The sequence below is a fragment of the Poecilia reticulata genome, linkage group LG17, assembly GCF_000633615.1.
Source record: "Poecilia reticulata strain Guanapo linkage group LG17, Guppy_female_1.0+MT, whole genome shotgun sequence".
Classification (NCBI taxonomy): Eukaryota; Metazoa; Chordata; class Actinopteri; order Cyprinodontiformes; family Poeciliidae; genus Poecilia; species Poecilia reticulata.
In genome coordinates, this window is record NC_024347.1 from 22,643,246 (window position 1) to 22,664,005 (window position 20,760).

The 20,760-nt window shown below is 38.3% G+C and overlaps 1 protein-coding gene across 8 annotated transcripts in view; it reads right to left on the bottom strand.

Moving 5' to 3' along the window:
• LOC103479737 (protein tyrosine phosphatase receptor type M) overlaps positions 1-20,760 on the bottom strand; it is a 199,910-nt gene that overhangs the window by 40,312 nt on the left and 138,838 nt on the right. For 3 of the 8 annotated variants that reach the window (XM_008434350.2, XM_008434348.2, XM_008434354.2), the window contains 6 exons: positions 18,857-19,074; positions 14,549-14,629; positions 13,475-13,501; positions 8,902-8,913; positions 6,425-6,618; positions 2,630-2,638 (listed from right to left, as the gene is read on the bottom strand). In XM_008434350.2, the coding sequence (XP_008432572.1) occupies positions 2,630-2,638; positions 6,425-6,618; positions 8,902-8,913; positions 13,475-13,501; positions 14,549-14,629; positions 18,857-19,074 (541 nt within the window). The remainder of the gene's footprint in view (positions 1-2,629; positions 2,639-6,424; positions 6,619-8,901; positions 8,914-13,474; positions 13,502-14,548; positions 14,630-18,856; positions 19,075-20,760) is intronic. The other 5 variants (XM_008434356.2, XM_008434351.2, XM_008434355.2 and 2 more) reach the window with 3 other exon arrangements.

Here is a 20,760-nt window from a genome sequence, read left to right on the forward strand (position 1 = left end):
GTTCTTACTGGGATAGTAAGTAGAAGTTGACTGTAAAGTGCAAAAAAACCTTGTACAATCTGAAAAGTGTGGCATGCATTTTGTACCCCGCATCTCAATACTTTGCGGAACAACATTTAGCTGCAAAATACATTCAACATCAATCAAATTTCTAACCTAGCCACAGACTATTAATGCCTGAACTTTGACTAGGCCAGTGTGAGTGATCTATAATGTAAGTTTGGGATTGATGTTGTAATGAGAAGGTTAACTTCCAACGTAGGCTCAAGTGTTTTGCAGCTTCTAACAGGTTTTCTGGAATTTATCTTAAGTCAACTGGAAGTGGTTTCCCTGGCAGCATGATGCTGCCACCACCAGCATGTTTCATAGAGAAGAATGGGTGTGTTCACCTCACATTTTGTTTTGCATGTTGTTCAAAACGGTTCATTTTAGTTTCATCTCACCAGAGAGCCTTCTTTCTCTAGTGGATGGATGCTAGTTGTTCATTAGGCGTCTTCTGAAGTTGAAATACAGTCAATACAAACCCACTTTTGTTATTTAATTACATTTTTTCAACCATTAATGTTTTTGCTGCCACTTCATAATCATGAGCTATTTTGTTTTATCCAGTCATACATTGTATTTTGTCCTCATATCATAAGAAAATATAAAAAATTGAACTTTTTAAGGCCTTGCATGCGATCTGGATTCTTAATTTAATACTCAAAGCGACGACAGCTTAAACGTGGGACTAACGCTCCTGAAATTCACCCTCGAAGTAAAAAAGAGATGCGGTTTTTGCTGTACTTTGCTTCACTGCACCTGCAGGTAGCTATTTCCTCCATTATGCTGAATTTATTCCCACTGGCAGAGATCCAACTTAGCATGTTTTTAATTACAGGCTAACTTCTGATCTGCAGTCCCAGAACAGTTTGCCTCCTGTGCTGTTACTTTTTCTGAACCACTTAACCGTAAGTTAAAGGCAGACCACATTCCCTGCAGTCCCTGTAAAGCAGAGTTCTTGACATACAGCATGGTAAGGGTAAAACTGAAGAAGAGGTGTAGAAATTGCTGAAGCAGGCTAGTTTGGCGACTTGTCTTTGCAATAATAAATCACTCACTGGTTTAGAAAAGGGAACACATTCAGACAGAATTGTTGGGACGCTCTGGGTTAAATGTAAAAATATACATTTTGTACTTTTACATTTTTTTATACGAAAAGGAAGATTAGTTTCATAACCTGTTCAGAGTCTATTGTAAAGAAATGTGGTTCAGTGAACCTCCGTCTGTTTGTGCTTCAGTATTTGGAGAGTCAACATTTTTCCGTACAACATGAATCTGTGTGCCTTTGGATTTTTTCTTAGTACGTATCTAAGATATCGGAGAGAAAAAGCAGCTTGGGAAGCTAAAAATATCTTGGTTCAATTCCACTTGACACGCTACTGGCTGGCGTTAGCAAAGCAGCCAATCCAGAAGTGGCATTTATGTTCCTAGGTGCTGATTGGCTGCAACCCAGAATTGGAGATAAGGAAGACTAGTATAGATGTGAAAAGGGTTTCCGCTGTAATGAGTTTTAATGTATATTTGGTGTTTGAACAATTAAAATAAGCAGTTTTAAGTGTTTTTAGACGGGGCCTCAAGTATTTGTGGATTTTAGCTGCTGCAGGGCCAGTTGTGACCCGTGAATATCAACAGTCCACTCTATTTTTAATTAAAACATTTTATTTAAAAGGAATGTGTTCAATTTATATATATAAATAATAACATTTTTTGGTGGAAAATAAAGTGAATTGTGAAAATGCTTAAAAATATGCCTTACTTTTGTGGCAGGTCGCCCTACAATAAGGCTTTATGCAGAAATATGGTGCAATACAGAAACAAAATGTTTGGCAAAAACGGCTTCTTTCAGTTAAAGAACGTATTTTTCTCCATATTTCATCAATATCATTGATTAAGAAGAGAAATAAGCAGGTGAGCAATAGTTAAGTTCATATTTGTACCAAATGGAGGTAGATGAAGGGAAAAAATAGAGGGATGAATTGGCAGAGGGACCAAATTGACCAGAACCCACCGTCAGGACTTTCACAGCCATGTAGATGACGCAAAAATGTTTGCTCTGATGAAACAAGCTGATAACAAGTGCAAGACAATGGCAGCATGGTGGTGTTGATGAATCAGAAGCTTGTTTTCTTCTCTCAAACTGTGCAGCAACGTGCAGGACAATTCACACATGCACATACTTTGTTATAGCTCACTTCCGATCTGCCTTGGAAAAGCTTTTACAAAGTATGAAAGTGTTTTACAGCGTCGCTTTTCTTTGCTTTATAGTCCAGAGTAGAAATAGCAATTTGCAGCTTGCTGACTGCCTTTCGTTCATTTGTTTCTGTAATCTAATAAATCATTTCGCAGTGATAGTAGCTGCTTCTGGACACTGTTAAACACTTTGTAACTTCACAAAACATCTGTTGGTAAATGCCCTTTTCAGATTAAATCAGCAACGTGTGCCATTTACTCTCACAGGATCTTAAAAGTGGCCCACAACTACTACTGATCTGTTAGCTTTCTTTTTATCATTTTCTGAAAATGAACAAAAAAAAAACAAAAACTGAAAAAATACAAAACTCACAAGTAACCAAAAGTATTGGCTTACCTCGTTTATCTGATCCAAAGTTAACGTACAGAATAACAAGAAGCATGGGTCAGAGAGAGATATAGCACAGTGTAAGTCAACAGGTTTAGAGGTGCACTGTAGGCTCCTATCTCATCATCAGAAATGAATGATTAAAAAGGGCATTAACCTCAAGAGAGACGGAGATAGAGGAGACAGCAGAGGGACACAACATTCACAATGGGTTCGCCTGGCCGAGTGAGAATGAGCTCCATCGCACATTTAAAGCACCCAAACAGGCTTTTTTTTTTCTGAAAAAACATCTCAAAATAAACATAATTGTGAAGTGGAAGAGAAATGAATCATGGTTTTCATAAAAAATAAAGTCTGGTATCGGCAGTCACCGTCAGATGTCACCAAATTAGAAAGTAGAGTCCACTTCTGTGTAATTTAATCTCAGCGTAAATTCAGCTGTACTCTGAAGGCCTCAGAGGTTTGTTGGAGAAAAGCAACGAACAAACAGCATCATGAAGATCAACGAGCTCAAGGAGAGAGTTACTGCAAACACATTGCTGCTGCCTAAAGACAGACAGAATGAGCCGTTTTAGGGCGTCCTGTCACTTTAAATCCAAGTAGGCTGCTGCTGGCCACACCCCCCAACTCAACGTTAACACTTGCACATGAAAATGGCTTTGAAAAGCAGAAGTAGAACCTCCTGCACAACTAGCAAGAACGCACAAAGTGATTTCTGGATGGTAAGTCAACAGCAAAACACTTGTCTTTTCAGCAGCCTCTGTTCAGTGAATACAGCGGTAAAACCTGCTGACCAAATATGCTGGAGCTCGTCTTGGGTTGCTAGGTAAAGCTGATTGTGAGTTAACAATTGGGAGGTCTTTGAAACAGCTCAATTAGCAGACATAAAAAAAAATCTAGGTGGTTTTGGAAGCATTTGGGTTGTATTTTAGAAGCAGTTGTGACCCAAATGGAAGTACAAAAAATGTGCAAAACAATTTTAATTAAAGGTTTATTTTATTTAGTTGTATTATGTGTGCCTAGAAACTAACACTCCTAGTTGCTCATCTAGTTAATGAAACATGGTGGTGGAAGCGTCATCCTGAGGTGATGCTTTTCTCCAGGAGGAAAAGAGATGCTGGCTGATTTAGTAGTGAGATCGATTGAGTAAAGTGCAGCGCGATGATGAAGAAAGTCTCTTAGAGGATGCAGTTCTGAAAAACTTCATTCCACTTCACAGCTTTGCATTACTTTGAGTTGTTCTGTCATGTCAAATCACAATCAAATGAAATGAAATTTACGATTGTAATGTGACAAAAAGTGAAAAAGTTCTAAACAAACTAATACGCTGTTATTTTATTTTAACAGCCACTTCTTTGATGTGGCTATCTTTTAATATCCGTGCGATGGGGGTGTTTGAGGCAAAGCTCTATTATTTTCTTCCCCAGTCATGAGGGCGAAGAGCGAAGTGAATCACTGATGAATCTGGACCACATATAGCTTGCAAGGTGGGAAACGAAAGGAGAGTAAGGAACAGAGGAGGTGTGAATAAGAAAACCGCAGAAAATAACGAACAAGCGAAATGATCTGAAAATGTGAGCAAAGATGTGAGGCGAGTCATTAAAAACGGGAGGATCTGGAAGGAGAAAGGTGACGATGATGATTTCAGTTTGAAGGAAGAGGCCGCAACAGCAGATAAAAACGCCACTGTGATGCAGGACAGATGCAGATAAGATAGCGAAGACGGATGATTTAAAAAGTTTAGCCTGAAGCCGCTTTGTAAAGGCTGGCTGGTGGGGGTGCGGAGGGACGGCGAGGAGGCTGGAGTGCCGCCAAAGCCCCGCCACCCTCCCACGCTAATGAGAGAAAACAAGAATGATGCTCTGCTGGGGCAAAATCCTTTGTTTTGGTGTCAGATTACAGGTGGTGTTGCGAGAGAGTGCGCTTGGCTGCCTTCAGTGGGCCCCAGTCAGACCCGCTTCAGGTGGAGGAGGGGTCCTTACAGAGCATGTGGAGACGGAGGGAGGGAGGCTACAGGTGAGTCTACAGCAGCGGTGTCAAACTCATTTTCATAAAGATCCCGAATGTTCTGGAGGGCCGATTGTGTCAGAATGCATCGATAAAACCCATTAACAAACCGATACAATATCAATAAGTAGCTGTCTTTGCATTCAATGAATATTTCTTCAAATGAAATAATATCAAACATCTTTTTGTATTGATCAGACCCTCCAGGATTCCACTATTGTCTTTGTGATTTTTTTGCTATCAAAATCTGATTTTGTGTTGCTGATTTATAAAAAATTTGCGAGAAATTCTGCAATATTTGCGCTCATGTATAACGGAAAAGTGACTATTTCTTTCTCGCCATCAGAGTTGTGTAGTTACTCAATTACAATTACTTGACTAACGTTTTTGAAAAACAATTTACTTTTAGGAGTGTTTTCAATTCTGCTGCACTTTTTACTTTTACTTGAGTAATTTTATTAAGTATTTCTACTCTTACTTTGGTAAAATTTCTCGATTTTCTACCCACTGAATGAAAAACAAACATGACACAGAAACACACCTGCAGTTTTTGTTAAAGTTTTATAAGTTTTCTTATTGACAGAAACTAATTTCGATTTTTTTTTTCTTTTACCTGATTTTGTTATTTTTGTGACTTATTTGAATTATTGTCATTTTGGTACTTAAAATACCAAAATTTCCACTTAACTTTATAGTTTGGTCTGTCTCATTGCGGAATTCTTAAATATTAAATGATTCATGTTTTCATCAGTTACTCACTACTTAAGGAGACTTTTTAACCAAATACTTTTTTACTCTTACTTGAGAAATTTCTTAGCTACTTTTTACTTTCATTTGTGTCAAACTACATTGAAGTAGTGTTATTCTTACTTGAGAACAATTTTTGGGTACTCTGCGCAGCTCTGAGTCGCCATATCGACCACGAACTATAACTTAAGCTGAAGTAGTAGAAGAAGTAAGATATACTGCCACCATCAGGTGGGGGATAGTCACTTAAATACAATGTTTTTGACTATTTTAGCAGAAAATTTGCAATAAAATCAAAATTATGCACTGCCGTAAAAAAAAAAATAAAAAAATGCAGGAGTCTGTTGATTTTGCATGAATTTCCATAACCGTGAAAAACTGGCGGGACTGATTTTTTTTTTTTTCTGCATGCAGGTAAAAACTGCTTTGATTTGATTGATTAAATAATATTTAATCAAATAATAAATTAATTAAATTTAATATTTAAGCACTTTAAGTGTTATTTATGTGTCCCTTTGGAGTCTGGAAGGCCACATAAAAATCTATGGCGGGCCAGATTTGGCCCCTGGGCCTCGAGTTTGACGCATGTGGCCTACAGCATCAGAACATCACAACACAAGAATGAACACACGACACATGTGGCCTACAGTATTAGAACACACTCACTCACTCACTCACTCACTCACTCACTCACTCACTCACTCACTCACTCACTCACTCACTCACTCACTCACTCACTCACTCACTCACTCACCACATTGCTCTGAACAGCAAGGAACATCAAAACAAAACACAACACAAAAACTGCGACGGGGCACATTAACAATTCATCAAAAAAGTGAATCTGGAGGGGGGAACAAACCAGTTCTGCTGCATGCTACAAACCAGACACAAACAAAGAAGAAAAAAAGACTGCACGCAGTGACACAGATGAAGCCTTGTTTTAGGCTGTTAAACACCAAAGAACCTCTGAGGAGATGTTAGCAGCGTCTTATGGGGAAGGGCGGCGGCGGCGGCGGCGGCGGCGGCGGCAGCCGGGCTGCGTCCTACCTCGTACTCCTCCTTGAAGCCGTAGCCCTCGGCGCACTTCATCTGGGTGATGTGCTGCAGGAGGTCGGCGACGCGGATCGCCGGGTGCAGCTGACCCGTCTGGTAAGGCACGTCCACCGGCTCCCGCTTCCTCAGGGAGTGAGTGTGCGACTGCACCAGGCTGCTGGTGTCGCTGCCCATGTTCTGGCTCTCGTCTGCCGGGAAGCGAGGGGCAAGAAAACAGAGACAGGACAAGGAACTTGAGGACAGAGGAAGAGGAGCTGAACACGCATCGGTGGATTACATCTGGGTGACATGAGGCTTGAAGCAGTAAATGATAAAAGATTTCTTATAATTTAGACATGAAGTTCCTTGCAAAAGTACGACAAAGTGTTAAGGCCACACTAAGAAAATAAAAAATATAAACTTGTGAAAATAAAGTTGTACGAGAGTGAAGTCGAAATAATGCAAGCATAAATTTGTAGTATAATATTATGACTTTATTCTAGTGATGTTGACTTTGTAGTGCTATTTTGACTTTGTTACTGTGATATGATGACTTTAATCTTGTAATACCATGACTTTATTGTTGTAATATGACTTTATTCTGGAAATATTATGACTTTATTCTCATAAGATTGACTTTATTCTCATATTATTACGACTTTACTCTATAATACTATGGCTATATTCTCGTAAAGTTTATGTTTTTTACGTATTTAAGTTTTTCTTAGTGTAGTGCTGTAATACTCTGTTGTACAAAATTCCTCATACAACTTAAAACGTTTTTTTTGAGTCGTCACGTTTCAACGTCAAGTTTCAACCACAAACTTTATCAGGATCTTGGAGTGCATAATTGTAAAATGGAAACAAAAAGAGACATGATTTAAAACATTGTTTCTGAAAATTGTGACATGCATCTGAGTTTTACCTTTCATTGCAGTTAAACCCTAAAGTTTTGCAGTTTTCACACATTATTTTTTGCAAAGTAGCTCAAGCTCTATCAGATTGGACGGAGAGCAACTGTGAATATTCAGATTCAAGCTTTTGCCATAAATTCTCAATTACGCTTTGTCCAAACCGTTCCACGGTATTTCTAGTGAAGTTTTTAGTTCTTTCCATCCTGCTCCCCATATTGTCTGGCCATCATCCCTGTTGCAGATGAAGCATATTCCATTTCCTCCACACAGTTTTTGCATTTCACCCACAAAGTGCAATGCTGGTCTTGTCTGACCACCACATTCCCACAGCATGATGCTGCCACCACCACCGTGTTTCTTAACTCAAATGCAAAGTGGGACTGAATAATTCAAATGCATGGCACACTTTCAAACTTTTCTTTGTAAACAACTATGTCTCGTTTTCCTTCCATTTCACAATTAAACGCCGCTTTGTGTTGGTCTTCAAAGAAATAAAATAAAATAAAAATCCTAACAAAATGTTGAAGTTTGTGGTTGCAATGTGACAGGCTGTGAAAGTTCAAAGGCTTGGAATATTTTTGCAAGGCGCTGTATACATAAGCAGATTTAGGTTTCGTCACTTTTCAGATTGCTTTATGTTCCATACACAGATGGTACATTATCTCATTTACTGTTAAGCATTATGTCACCACCCTCCAGATTGACAAACAACTCTCGGCTAGTAATCTGTTTGTTATGGATGGTCACAACAACACAACATCATTGAGTAATAGGATGAGTCATGTGGTGGGAAGGTTCAGGTCCATCTGTCTTATTGTAGCTGGAAAACACTGTCCTCTATAAGGCCCTTTGGGTAAGACGCTAGCACCGCTGCCCTTTTAAACATGGCGTCTGTAAGAATAAGGCATGTTTGGGCCACAACTGTGAGAAACAGCAGATTTTTGTAAAAAAAAATTGTCATGAAGATGCTGCAAAAACAACAGGTTTACTTCAGTTTACTGGCAGAACAGTACGCTGGTTTGGGCTGCGGCTCATACTGAGAACCAGAGTCCGTTCCAGCTCTTTCATACTGTCCTCCAGTCGGTGGCAGAAATGAGGCACAAATGCTTTTGGGGGGAGCCAGCGGATGATGGAGGGTGTCCAAAAACATGGAGGAAGATGTGAGGAGGAGAGGGTGCAGTGGGGGCCACAGTGAGCATGTTGCAGCAAGCACCATCAGAAGCATCACAAAGACACAACGTGGATTCAACCCCTGCCACCCAAACTCCCCTTGAACCATGGAAAATATTAAAAAGAAATCTAAATATTACATTTAATTAAAAACTAAATCATAGAAAGAACCCAGGAAGGGACACGGAGATGGGAGGAGAATGCATGGGGTGATGCTGCCATGGGGCAAATGTATGTAATTCGTCCATGCTAAGCTAATGGTGGCTTGGTGGTGAGATGCTAACATGTCCACTTGTCATGCAATCAACGTCAGAATGTCAGAAGCAGCCGGTTGTCGGCTTACTGTCTGAGTAAAAGAAAAAACACCGCCTCCTTCCCCCAACCCAGGGGCCACTTGGGAAAACTTACCATTAATGGGCACTTTTTAGATAGCAGATACATTAGAGGTTACGTATGTAAAGAGAAAGAGAGGAGAAGAGACAGGAGAGAGGGGATAAGCAACAATACAGCATGAGAACCTGTTACAGTAGAGTGTTTTAGAGCTACGCTAAAGGGCAAGATCACATGCCAGCTTTGTCCAAACCGCCTGTGTACAGTGCCTTGCAAAAGTATTCAAACCCCTTAGGCTTATTCTTTTTAATATCGTCTCACATTAAAACCACAAACCTCAACGTGTATTATTGGGGATTTTAGGCAAAGTAGTGTATATTTATGAAATGGAAGGAAAATGACATGGTTTTCAACTCTGTCTGACAAAAATCTGAAAAGTGTGTCATGCTTTTTTGTTTTCAGCTACCCCCCCTCTTTCCCTCCTCTTCTCTGATAACCCTATTAACCAGACTCTTAATAAATAGAGTCCACCTCTGCAAGTATTCGGGGCAGATGAAACCAAAACTGAACGTTTTTGGCACCCATGCAAAAGGCTTTGTGCAGGGGAAAGCCGGCACATCCTACTGGTGAAGGATGGTGGTGGCAGCATCATGCTGTGAGGAAGCTTTTTTTTTTCCCCAGAAAGGAAAGGGAATCTGTCCAGAGGTGGGAGGATACAGACTTGAAGCTGGGGCTGAGGTTTATCTTCTAGCACAAGGGTCTGGCAACCTTTACAGCCCAAAGAGCAATTTTTACTTTCAGTCCAGCTATAAAAAACAAACTGGCTTAGAGAAGGAAATCTGTGTTGTAACTGTAAAGTGCGGCTATTTTATTCCTATTTTTAGGTTTTAATAAAGAAAAACATAAAAGATGATAACTGTGTTTTTCTACGGGATGTTGCTATAGTGACATAATTTCCAGCCAATAATAAGAAAAAGAAAGATCTAAAAAATGACTGGTACTTTTAATGTTATTCTGTTGTGGAAATTAAATGAAATTATTCCATGAAACAACAACAACAACATAAAAACCCCTGAAACATTCTTTTAAAATGCATTTGTTTTTATGTTTATTTTTGAAAACTTCAGTTGCTTCATTTTTTGTCAGGTTTTAAGAGCCCTGGTGGAAGATGCATAGAGCCACTTGAGGCCCCAGAGCCGCAGGTTGCAAACCCCTGTTCTAGCAGGACAACGGCCCTGAATGGTTTCGGTCAACGTATATTCATGTGTTTGAATGGCCTAGTCAAAGTCCAGATCCACATCCACCAAAAATTCTGTGGCAAATCTTAAAAATGTGTGTTAAGATGTGATCTCCATTTAATCCTGACAGAGCTTGAGGTGTTTTGTAAATCAAGTTAGGCAATAATTTCAGTTTTTACATAAGGAGCATAACATAAAAAGGTGGCTCCACAAAGTATTCACTCTGGGTTCTGGATTCAAAAAATGTCTTTGTTTTGAAATTATCAATAGTAAAAAAAATAAAGAATAAATAAACCCAAGTGTCATCTTTCGTCCAGTTATGAACAATAACTATGCTTTGTTAGTTTATCAAATAAAAATCCAATCAAATACACTGGTGTTTGTGGTTGCAACGTGACAAAGTGGGAAACATTTTAAGGGGTGTGAATACTATTTCAAGCCACAGCAGAAAGCCAAATAAAGACGGGGGAGGATGCTGAGTGGATTGATGGCACAATTTCAAGAGTGCAAGACATAAATAATAATAAAAAAAAGAAGAAAATCAACAAAAGAAAATAAGGAAGTCGTAAATTTCAGGGAGAGAATAACCATGATTGYATTTGGAATTTGTTTCAGATGTCTGACTTACATATTTTAATGAAGCCAACAGAGTATTCTGACATTATGTTTTATTTTTCTCCACTAATTGCTATAATTATATTTGCGTGTGCTCTGTGGAAACACCTGCATTTGCAAGTTTTTTTCTTTAAAATTAATGTCTAAAATAACGCCTAAGGAAGAAGAAGAAAAAGTCTCATGTGATCTAATCAGTTCTGATAGTTCACCTCGTCTGACGAGACGACGCTGCGACTGAACGTGTCACAACTGGAAGCTTGCAACCTTTTCGAGGGGCCGCGGCGATGTGATGCTAATCGCTTTGCGCTTCATTAAATGTGGAACTAACATAAAGCAGCTGTCACGCGGCGCAGTGATGAAACATACTGCTTTAATTTGCACTGGGCTGGAAGTAATGATAAAAATATATATTGTAAAAAAAAAAAAAAACAACTCAACAGTTGGTTTGGTGCTTAAAAATGCACAAATGATTGCGTGTTACTCATTGCGTCTTTGTTCTGTGGCCTTGAGTGTTTAATTATTACGGTTCCAGTGCCCCATTTAGCTCAGAAGCAACGCTCGTAGAAAAGCATCTGCCTGTGCGAGGAGCTGCACGAGGGCAGTAATAATTAACAGAGGAACAAAATGCTTTTCATGATTCCACTTTATCGCTGAACAAGATGTATAAACATGGCAAAAAAAATAAGGAATAAAAGCCCAAAACAAAAACAAGTAGGTCAACAGCACTTCGCCAAAGGCAGGGGGAGCGACTTAAAAAAGAATAATAGAAAAGGTTGTTGTTGTTTTGGAAGGAGGGGGAGGCGGAGGGAGTTAAATGTGTAGAGAGGAGAGAGGGGAGGAAGACGAGGGCAGCATGGCTGGTGTTTAACTTTACAACCACATCTCAATAAATTACAATTTAATCAATTTTATTTTAGTAATTAAGCTGAAATGGGGGAATCTGCTATATTATATAGATCCATCACGCATAAAGTCAGTTTTCACAGCTAATAAAAACAGAGCTATGACTGAAAAGTGAATTGTACTGCACAACGTACACACTCCATGAATTGAATGAATTACTGGAGTCTGTGATTCTGCTGAGGTATTAAGGAAACTCGGTTTGCTCATTTGTAATTTTTGGGTCTGGAGTTCCTAATTTTCTTCTTGACGATTCTCCATAGACTCTCTATGTGGCTGATGGTCAATCAGGCAGTGACATTTGGTGATTAAGCCAGATATTAAATCCTTTTTGTAGTGCTGGGAGGTGAAGGGTCCTGCTGGAAAATGAAATCAGAGTATCTGACTTTGGACTTGATAAAACAAAGTGGACCAGCGCCAGTAGAGGACATGGCTCCTTAATTCAACACAAATTTTACATCGGACCTCCAGCAATTTAGATTATGTTCTTTTACACTCTCATTCCAGAGTCTGGGACCTTCATCTCCAAATGATAAAATAAAACTTTCTTTGACATGAAAAAAAGACTTGAGGCCCCTGAGCATCAGTCCTTTCTTTTTCCTCCTTAGCTCAGGAAATACGACTGCACGTACACCTTTTTAGTGGTTTTTCCTTCCACTCAACTTTCAAAAATATGCTTGGATACAGCACTCTTTGATGCACTACCCTCTTCAGCAATGACCTTTAGTGGCCTGAAATGAGGCTGTCAGGAGTCTTATCTGTGATTCATAATATCACATAACTTCTATTGTTTATATTTTAATTAAATTGTACTTCTTTTTTTTTAGTCCATAACATTTCACTCCAACCTTTTTTTATTGTCTCATGCAATTTTGATTTAATTTGTTTGGTAGGGACAATGCACATTAATTGACATTTCTGTAAATGTCCCAGAATGAAACTAAATGCTATAAAAACAAGGTTAAAATTAATTGAATACACTATTTTTAAAAAATAAATACAAAAAATACAATCAATACAAACAATACATACAAACAAGGAAGCTACAACACAATTATCATAAAAAGTAGTGGTTCATGTCAGAAACACAGAGTAAGCACCAAAACGTTGATGCTCAGAGTGCGGTATTCAAGCATTTTACTGGAAAGTTAAGTGGAAGGATGAAATACTTTTTAGTACCGCAACATTATAGTACAAAAAACAACAAAAAAAACAAATTTTTGTTGGTTTCATGTAATATTTACATTTTTTCAGAAACTGTTTTAGTATTCATAATGAAAATTAACAACTAAACTCTTGAAATACATCACTTTGTGTAAAAAATATCCACACCACATCAGCTTTACTTAATTACATTACTAAAATAAATGTTTTGTTCAATGATATTCTGATGTATTTAGGTGCACCTGGAAAGTGTTTGGGCCAAATGTTTGGATTTTGCTTTTCTAGAACAACGGGGGCAATGAGGAAGTGTTTTAGTGCCTCTGTGCAGCTGCTGTGGCAAAATTTGCCGCCCCCACCGCCCTCCTGTTGCCCCCTAAAGACACTCCCCCCACATCCAGTCCACATGTCTTGTCCATGCATATGAGAGGTCAAACACATAAGTGACATCACACGCACGACACGCAATGCGGATGGGATGGAGTGAAGCCAGCCCCAGCGCGAGAGAGGAGCTCCCCCTGTTGGTCAAGGAGGAGCGAGGAAGGTGGGGTGTGGAAAGGGTTAAAAGAGGAGAGGAGGAAGCAGCAGGCAGGTATGGAGGTGAGGAAGCCGTCTTTAGTTATCCAAGTTTGAAAATAATTTGAAAATATGTGTTTTTTGTTGGGTTTAGTTGTATGAATGTAACAGACTTTTACTGCAACAATGATCGGGAAGAAAAAAATAAAAATTTGTCTCACCTAAGATAGCCGTTGGCACAAAGGGATCTGCTCAAACGGGTGCAGAGGTTGGAGGAGAAAAGAAACGGCAGTGAATAAAAAAACATCAAATCTATCCAAAATCAAAACTAAACGCTGCAAAAACAAAATCATACCAAGTATTTTTTCTTTTGTCTAGTTTCAAGTTCAAATATCTGATATAAGACAAAACTAACCTACGAGTAACTTTTCAGAAAGATATAGGAGTTTTATTCAAGTAAATCAATAATAATGTTTTAGGTAAATAATTTCTTAATATTGATTTCAAAAACAACAAAACTAGTTCCACTGGCAGAGTTTCTTCAATCTGTCAGTGGAGCTAGTATTGTTTTTAAAATCACTATTAAAGACAATTATTAAACGTAAACTTTTATATCTTGTTGCTGAAAAGTAAATTACTTTTAAGTTATTTAGTCTTTTTGAAGTGTGATAAGAAAGTAGGCCAAAAATACTTATATATTTTGTGTTTTTGCAGTGAACAAATATGTCCTTTTTCCTGGTTTCTCGCCAAACAACACAATGAGAAATAGATTATCATTTTTGGAAAAGCTAATTATACAGCAAGTTTAGCTGATTATGAATCTAACTGACCTTTTCTCTATCTAATCAATGGGCTGTGAAGTAATTACAAAAGACACACAATTATGGGTATTCTTTGTAGAAACTCAATCGAACATTTAATAATCCGTCTCGGAGAGCTGCTATAAAACATGAGCAGGGATGTAGCAGGAGGGTGAAAACCCGTCCAAACTTAATCTGTCTGCTTTCTCGTGTAGGACTCTTTAAAAAAAAAGAAAAAAAAAAAGCATATAAATGTGTTGGATAGGTTTATGTCACATGTTGCAGTATCAGCTTGTAAATTATATTAAAAATGAGAATTCACAGAGAACGTGAAACTCATTAAAACTTGTGTAAAAATGTTGTCTCTTATTAATCTGTTGTGACACTTAATTTTCCTGATTCTATGAACTTCATTTGTCAGCATTGCTGTGCAGACTGCAACAGAAGCATCTTTTGTGGTTTAGGATTTAACAGAGGAAAAGGTAACATGATTACCTGGGTAGTACGAGTTTGTGGGGATGGACGACGTCAGAGTGCTGGCTTTTGGCAGCGTGAAGGAGGAGGGGGATGACCCAGCTGCAGATGAAGCAAAACAGGACAAATTCATAACCGGTGTAAGAAAAAACAACCAGAACCTACAAGTTTTAATATGTAATTAATTAATTTTTTTATGTATTTCAGTGAAAGATTATGTGCAACGATAATGGAAAACAGCAGGCAAATATAAATTGGAAGAAAAAAAATCACTTGGTTTTCAAAATTTCTTACAACAAAAAAATCTGAAAAGTGTGGCCAGTGGCGCAACTACACATTATTCAGGTGGATGCGAAAACATAGATCGGCGCCCCCCCTCCGAGGTAAGGAACGTCAGGGTGAAGGAGCGATGCTCAATCACCACCCCTCCCTCGAGGCGACGGTACGTGAAGGGTAAAACTCGCTACTAATTACCTAAGTTATGTGTGCGAGGTGAAGGAAAACATCATCGGCGGGAAAACATCATCGGCGCGCCGCCCCCTCCAGACGGGGTTTTGGCGCCCCCTCTGGTGCTGCGCCCCTATGCGTTGCATACCCTGCATACCCACTCTTTGCGCCACTGAGTGTGGCAAAAACCTGTCCTTGCTGTATTTATGCTGAGATTAATTTACACACATGTGGATTCTGTTCAATAATTTTCTGACTTCTGAAGGCAGTGTGTTGCAATGGATTTTATTTAGGGCAAACATGGTAAAGGGGTCTAAATACCATTACATGCCACAGAAAAGACTTGGAAAAAATCAATAATTTTCCTTCTTGCTCACAATTTTCCAATACATTCCCAATAAAATACATCAGAAGAAATTATCAAATGCTGTAAATACACACTGAACATCCTGTAAAAAAAATAAATAAATAAAAATAAATAATCAAATGTCTTACCCTCAGTTAAAAAATCATTTAAGAACATTTTATTTCCTTTCTGCTACATTGTTGTGGTTTCAGATATTTTTGAAATGCTGAAAAAACTGAATTTCAATGCAGTTCACTAAACGGGACCAGAAACCAAGAGAGTGAGATGACTAAAATTTAAATATCTGTGCGATTCAAAAATATTTTTAATGCTCTTGAATTTGAGTTAATCAGTTTTATTTCTACATACTGTAGAATTATTATTCAATTTCCCTTTGAAAGTCCTCAGATTGGATTTTGTCCATTTTCCTGTTCAAATTCTCTAATTTTTCCAGTGTATGAAACCGAAAAGCAGACACAAAGCCGCTGTAAGCGCTGGAACAGACCCTCCACCAGGACACCTTGTCCTTGTCTCTCTGCGTTCTGTTTTGCAGGCACTGCCAGGAGGGCGATTAGTGTCAGGAACTGCACCTATAGCCCTGGTGTCCTCTGCCCTGTGGGACCTACAGACTCTGTCTCTCCACCTGGGACATGAGCAGCACGTCCATTTTGTTATGTTCTCCACATACAATGTCAAACTTCCATGTAAAAATAATTTTCAACTTCAAAAAGATGGATTTTTTCCCCACTTTGTGAACCGAGTTAATTAAAATGACTAACAACAAAACACTGACAGATGGAGTTATCAAGGTATTACTGGATACAAATAATAGGTAGCAGACAAGAGCAGTTAAGTTTGATAGTATCTTTTTTATACTTGCTAATATTGACTGTCACTACGGTTATAGTGGTAAATAAACAGTGACAACAGTAAAAAAAAAAGAAGTTAGAGCTACAGTGCTAATAATACTAATAATTTTGAACTTTCAGATAGACAGAGTGAAAATACAACTTACAGTTTCAAAAACTTTCAAAACAAGTCTGAATTTATTGTAAATCTCTTCCAAACCCAACAACCAAACCATATAAATACATAATATACTCAGATTTATGTACACACCTCACTTTTGGAGGCTTTTGGAGGCTTCTGGTGCAATTCTGGCTGGATTTTGTCTCTTTGTCTACTCCTATTAGACACGGTAGTGTTCATTTAAATTGGTCTGCTCCCTGGCATAGAGCCTGGATTTAAGCATATTCAGTCATTTTGGTTCGATTCCAGAAGCTCAATCTTAGCCTGCTTTAGCTTGATTTTGTTTCCACAAGCAGTTTTGTTGGGTGTTTAGGATGTTTGTCCTGTAGCATCTGTCTAGCTGGACAGAGAACATCTGTTTTCCCAAAAAATATTAGTGTTAAAGAAGATTATTATGTAAAATAAAAAAAATGTAAGCTTCATATGATGTTACAATGGCCAAAACATTCCTGGAATGTTGCTTTGATTCTTTCATGCATGTTTGAAACTTTTTTGAAATCTCCCATGGCAACCATTACAGAGTGCCTAAACATTTACTCATTACACATACAGTCCCCAACTGAGCTCCTCCAGACTAGTGGCAGCAGCAATTACTAAACACCTGGTGGAACTGCGAGTCTGCAGAGCTCAAACTACTTCTCAGTGCAACACTCCTAAAAACTATGTTAAAGGCTTAACATAGTTGTAATGACAAACTAAAGGCAGATGTTGGATAGAATAGGAGCTTCTTAAAGAGACAGAGGTCAATTTCAAGGGATCAAATTGCAGTCAAATTTCTTTTAACTTAAAAAATTAAAAACACCTATTCAAGAGACCAAAAGTCTGTGAAAAAAGTGTAATTGCTGGAATGCCAATAATGTTTTACCTCACTATTGAGAATCATTCCTCACATGTGTTTTTCAGATGATGTTTTCAGTTGCATTGGTTCAATGAAAACAATCAAATATGCCAATAATTTTCACTCTGAGTGAATAACAGAAGATAATAATTCAAACTTGTGCATCAAATTCTTGATTTTAAAAACCATTGAATCTTAATGTTGACTTATATTTTCCCTGAAAAAAAAGAAGATGAGTTCAGTGCCTCATTAACAGTTCATGCAACCTGAAATTCAAAATCTATTTCCTCAGATTATAGTTAGAAAATGTCCTTCACAGCACATTTAAAATAAAGCTCTTAAGTATCTAAGAAGACTAATAAATGACTTGTGCATGCAGTCGTCATACAGAAAATATCCACAGTGCTTATGTGGGCTTACATGTAATATTTATTTAAGCAATTAGGCTGCTGTCAGTTTCTCTCTGGATAGCCATCGTCGTCTCATCCAACATCAACAACCGCTGAGCGTGGCAGGGTTTGGGTTTTGAGGACAGTATGTTCAGGAATATAATCTGTCATGTGTAATGTTTTGAGCCTAAATGACACTCCTGACAGTAATGTAAGGTCACAGAGAGTGAGAAGACTTCACAATGACAGGCAGAGTGCAAAATGAAGCAGTTAAATCATTTACGCTGGCAGACAGAAGGGCCAGATTTGAACAAGTACCCTAACAGACAGTTAATCAAGGTCAGAGCATCTTTGGGGCTCATCCCCCAGAGATGAGCAGAAACAGAGGCTGTGGCTGGGGTTTTTAATCTGATGGTTTTGGGGCCGGGATTATAGCAGGTCAAGCTTCGGGTGAACGATTTAGCTCAGCTGTCTATCAACAACATAACCTGAGGAAAACTAATAGGTTTGCAGCAAGGAAGCAAACGTAGTGTGTTTACTTTGGTTGGCAGGTGGATTGGACACAGCGCGGCGCTGAGTTTATGACCTGAAGACAGACTTCTGGCTTGTCTAATGTTTACTGATAAGCTCTGAGGTCTGGTTTGGGATTTGATGATGGCTTAATTATTGATTTAACTACCAGACTCCAAGCAGACTGTGAACAAGGATTTTCTAAAGAGTTTTCACCATTAAACAAGCAATGGTAACTCTAGAGGAAAATTTAAAGCATTGCAGAATTAATTGAACAAAGCCGACCTGAGAAAAGAAGGAATTTAAAAAGCAATGTGAGAAATGAAGCTATGATTAAAGAAGTAACACAGATCAAACCATCTTTTTAAAATGAAAGTTGTTTTGTCAAATTTAATTTAGATTCTTCTAAATTATTCACAGAAATTCATCCGTTTCACTTCCACAAGTGGTTTTTGAAAAGTCTGATTATTTGAACAGAATTAGAGAAATTTGTTTTATATTAAGCAAAATCAGAAATTGCAGCTCCTTGTACTTTTTACAGCTGCATTGAACAATGAAAAGAAAACTTACAAAAAAGATAAGAGTTTTGACATTTATTTTTATTTTCTTGTTGTTGGGGAATTCACAACAACTGTGCTTTAGTCTTAGCTTCACTTTTATACCAGTTGCTGATGATTCAGTTCAGGTTTGATATCAAGAACCTTGACGTCTACCTTAGTGACTTTACAAAAACACAGATGAACCAGAGCACCTACACGGAGCCGTCTTACCTCGGCCGTTCAGGGTGAGGGTGCACTCACTCCGGCCGTTGAGCGTGAGCGCGCATTCGCTGCGGGTGTTCAGGGTGTGGTTGTGCGTGTCCATGAAGGACAGCGCCTCGTCGCAGTTGGTGCCCTGCTCTGTGTAGTTCTTGTCCATGGAGTTGACCATAACTGTCATCTCTTGACGGGTGCTGTTCAGTGTCTCCTTTCGCTTCTTCGCCAATTTCCTTTGTGGAAGGGGAAACAAACAAAAAGCACACAATCAGAGCTAAGTGGACATAATGACCCCCCTAAACCCTCAAATTGATCTGATATGAGGCCGGTAGCAACGACTAATCAATGTAATGAGATGGCTGGGATAATCTACCCTGGGCTGGGCCACATTAGTTTTTATTTGGCTTATCCAAGCTGAGGAAAGTATAAATCCTTAGGAAGGTTTGACACTATAACCCAAATATATCAGTGGCCTTGATGATTTAAAATTAGCTTATATTATTTTGGGGCAGACGTATTAGAGCTGTGAACACTGAACTGAAACAGTCAACCTGCTTATACTGACCCACTTCAAGTTGATGTGTTTTAGCAAGCAAGCAGGTCCCAGTTCAACCAACATTCAAGCTTTGTATTCAGACAAATCCATACGAAGGTGCACACAAATACGATTAATTCATAATATGTAAAAGCTATTGACAAATGTGTTTTATTTGCATAACGAAACAAAGCAGAGTTGTGTCCTTTGCGTGATCTATCCTGCACAAGAAATGTTTATTGGTCTTTAAAGACCAATGGTTTTTGTTCAGATTACTGAACAACAGGGGTCACAACCTCCTATGATTTTTTTTACTTCAGGCTGCTAGACAATAACTTCTATTGATTTCCTTTGGGCATCATAATATTCTTGTACAGAGATGCCTTTTATTGATTTATCAGGCTGCAAACCACGAGGCAAAAAATGTTTGCTTTTTTGTACATAATCTGACCTCGATGTGAGTTCATTCTCACCTTAAAAACTGAAAAACTGACTCTGGTCCAATTTAAACCATGTGCTTAAGATTATGGGGACCATAAATCCTAGCAGGTATGTGATGTTTTAATGTTTTTGGAGCCCAACTTAAAAGATGCGAATTTAACTGGTCAATTAAGATGCTACACGCCAGCATGCTAGCCAACACGTCAACTTAAAAGTTGTGGAATTGACAATAACATTACGTAATTACTCAATATCATGCCAGGATTTGCATATTTTCTGTCTACAATGATGAAGATTCACTCAGCGTGCTGATGTTCTGGGATGGCTCCAACAGCAGGGCAGACTGACCTACTTTCTGATTAATTCAACTAATCATTTTTTTCATTGATTTTAATGGCAAAGGTACATTTCTCTCTCTTAACACAGAAGAAGCAGGCTGTACATTTACACCCTTCATCCCAATATACATACTTTACAAAATAGAAGCAGAAGCAGACTGATTGGACTTGATGTTTGACTAAATGTGTTTAATGTTTGACTAGATATGCCAGCATATGTGTTTAAAAACATTTTTACGATCAGATTTCATGGCTTTTGGTCAATAAAAATGTTCACTAAACCAGCTAATTCTCAGGGCAAAAATAACCTTACACTTCAAATCTTATCAAGTATTTTTTATTTAGTTTCTAGTGCAAACATTTTTATATACTTGAAGTAAGACAAAACTAACTTAAGTAACATTTCAGCAAGTTATAGGAACTTTAAGTAAGTAAATCCTTAATGATGATTAAAAAAAGCACTAGTTTCTTCCTGAAAAGTTACTTGTAAGTTAGTTTTGTCTTATTTCAAGTGTATTGAAGTGATATTTGCACTAGAAAGCAGACCAAAACTACTTGGTAGGATTTTGCGTTTTTGCAGTGTGAAGACTAAATTTGCTATCCGT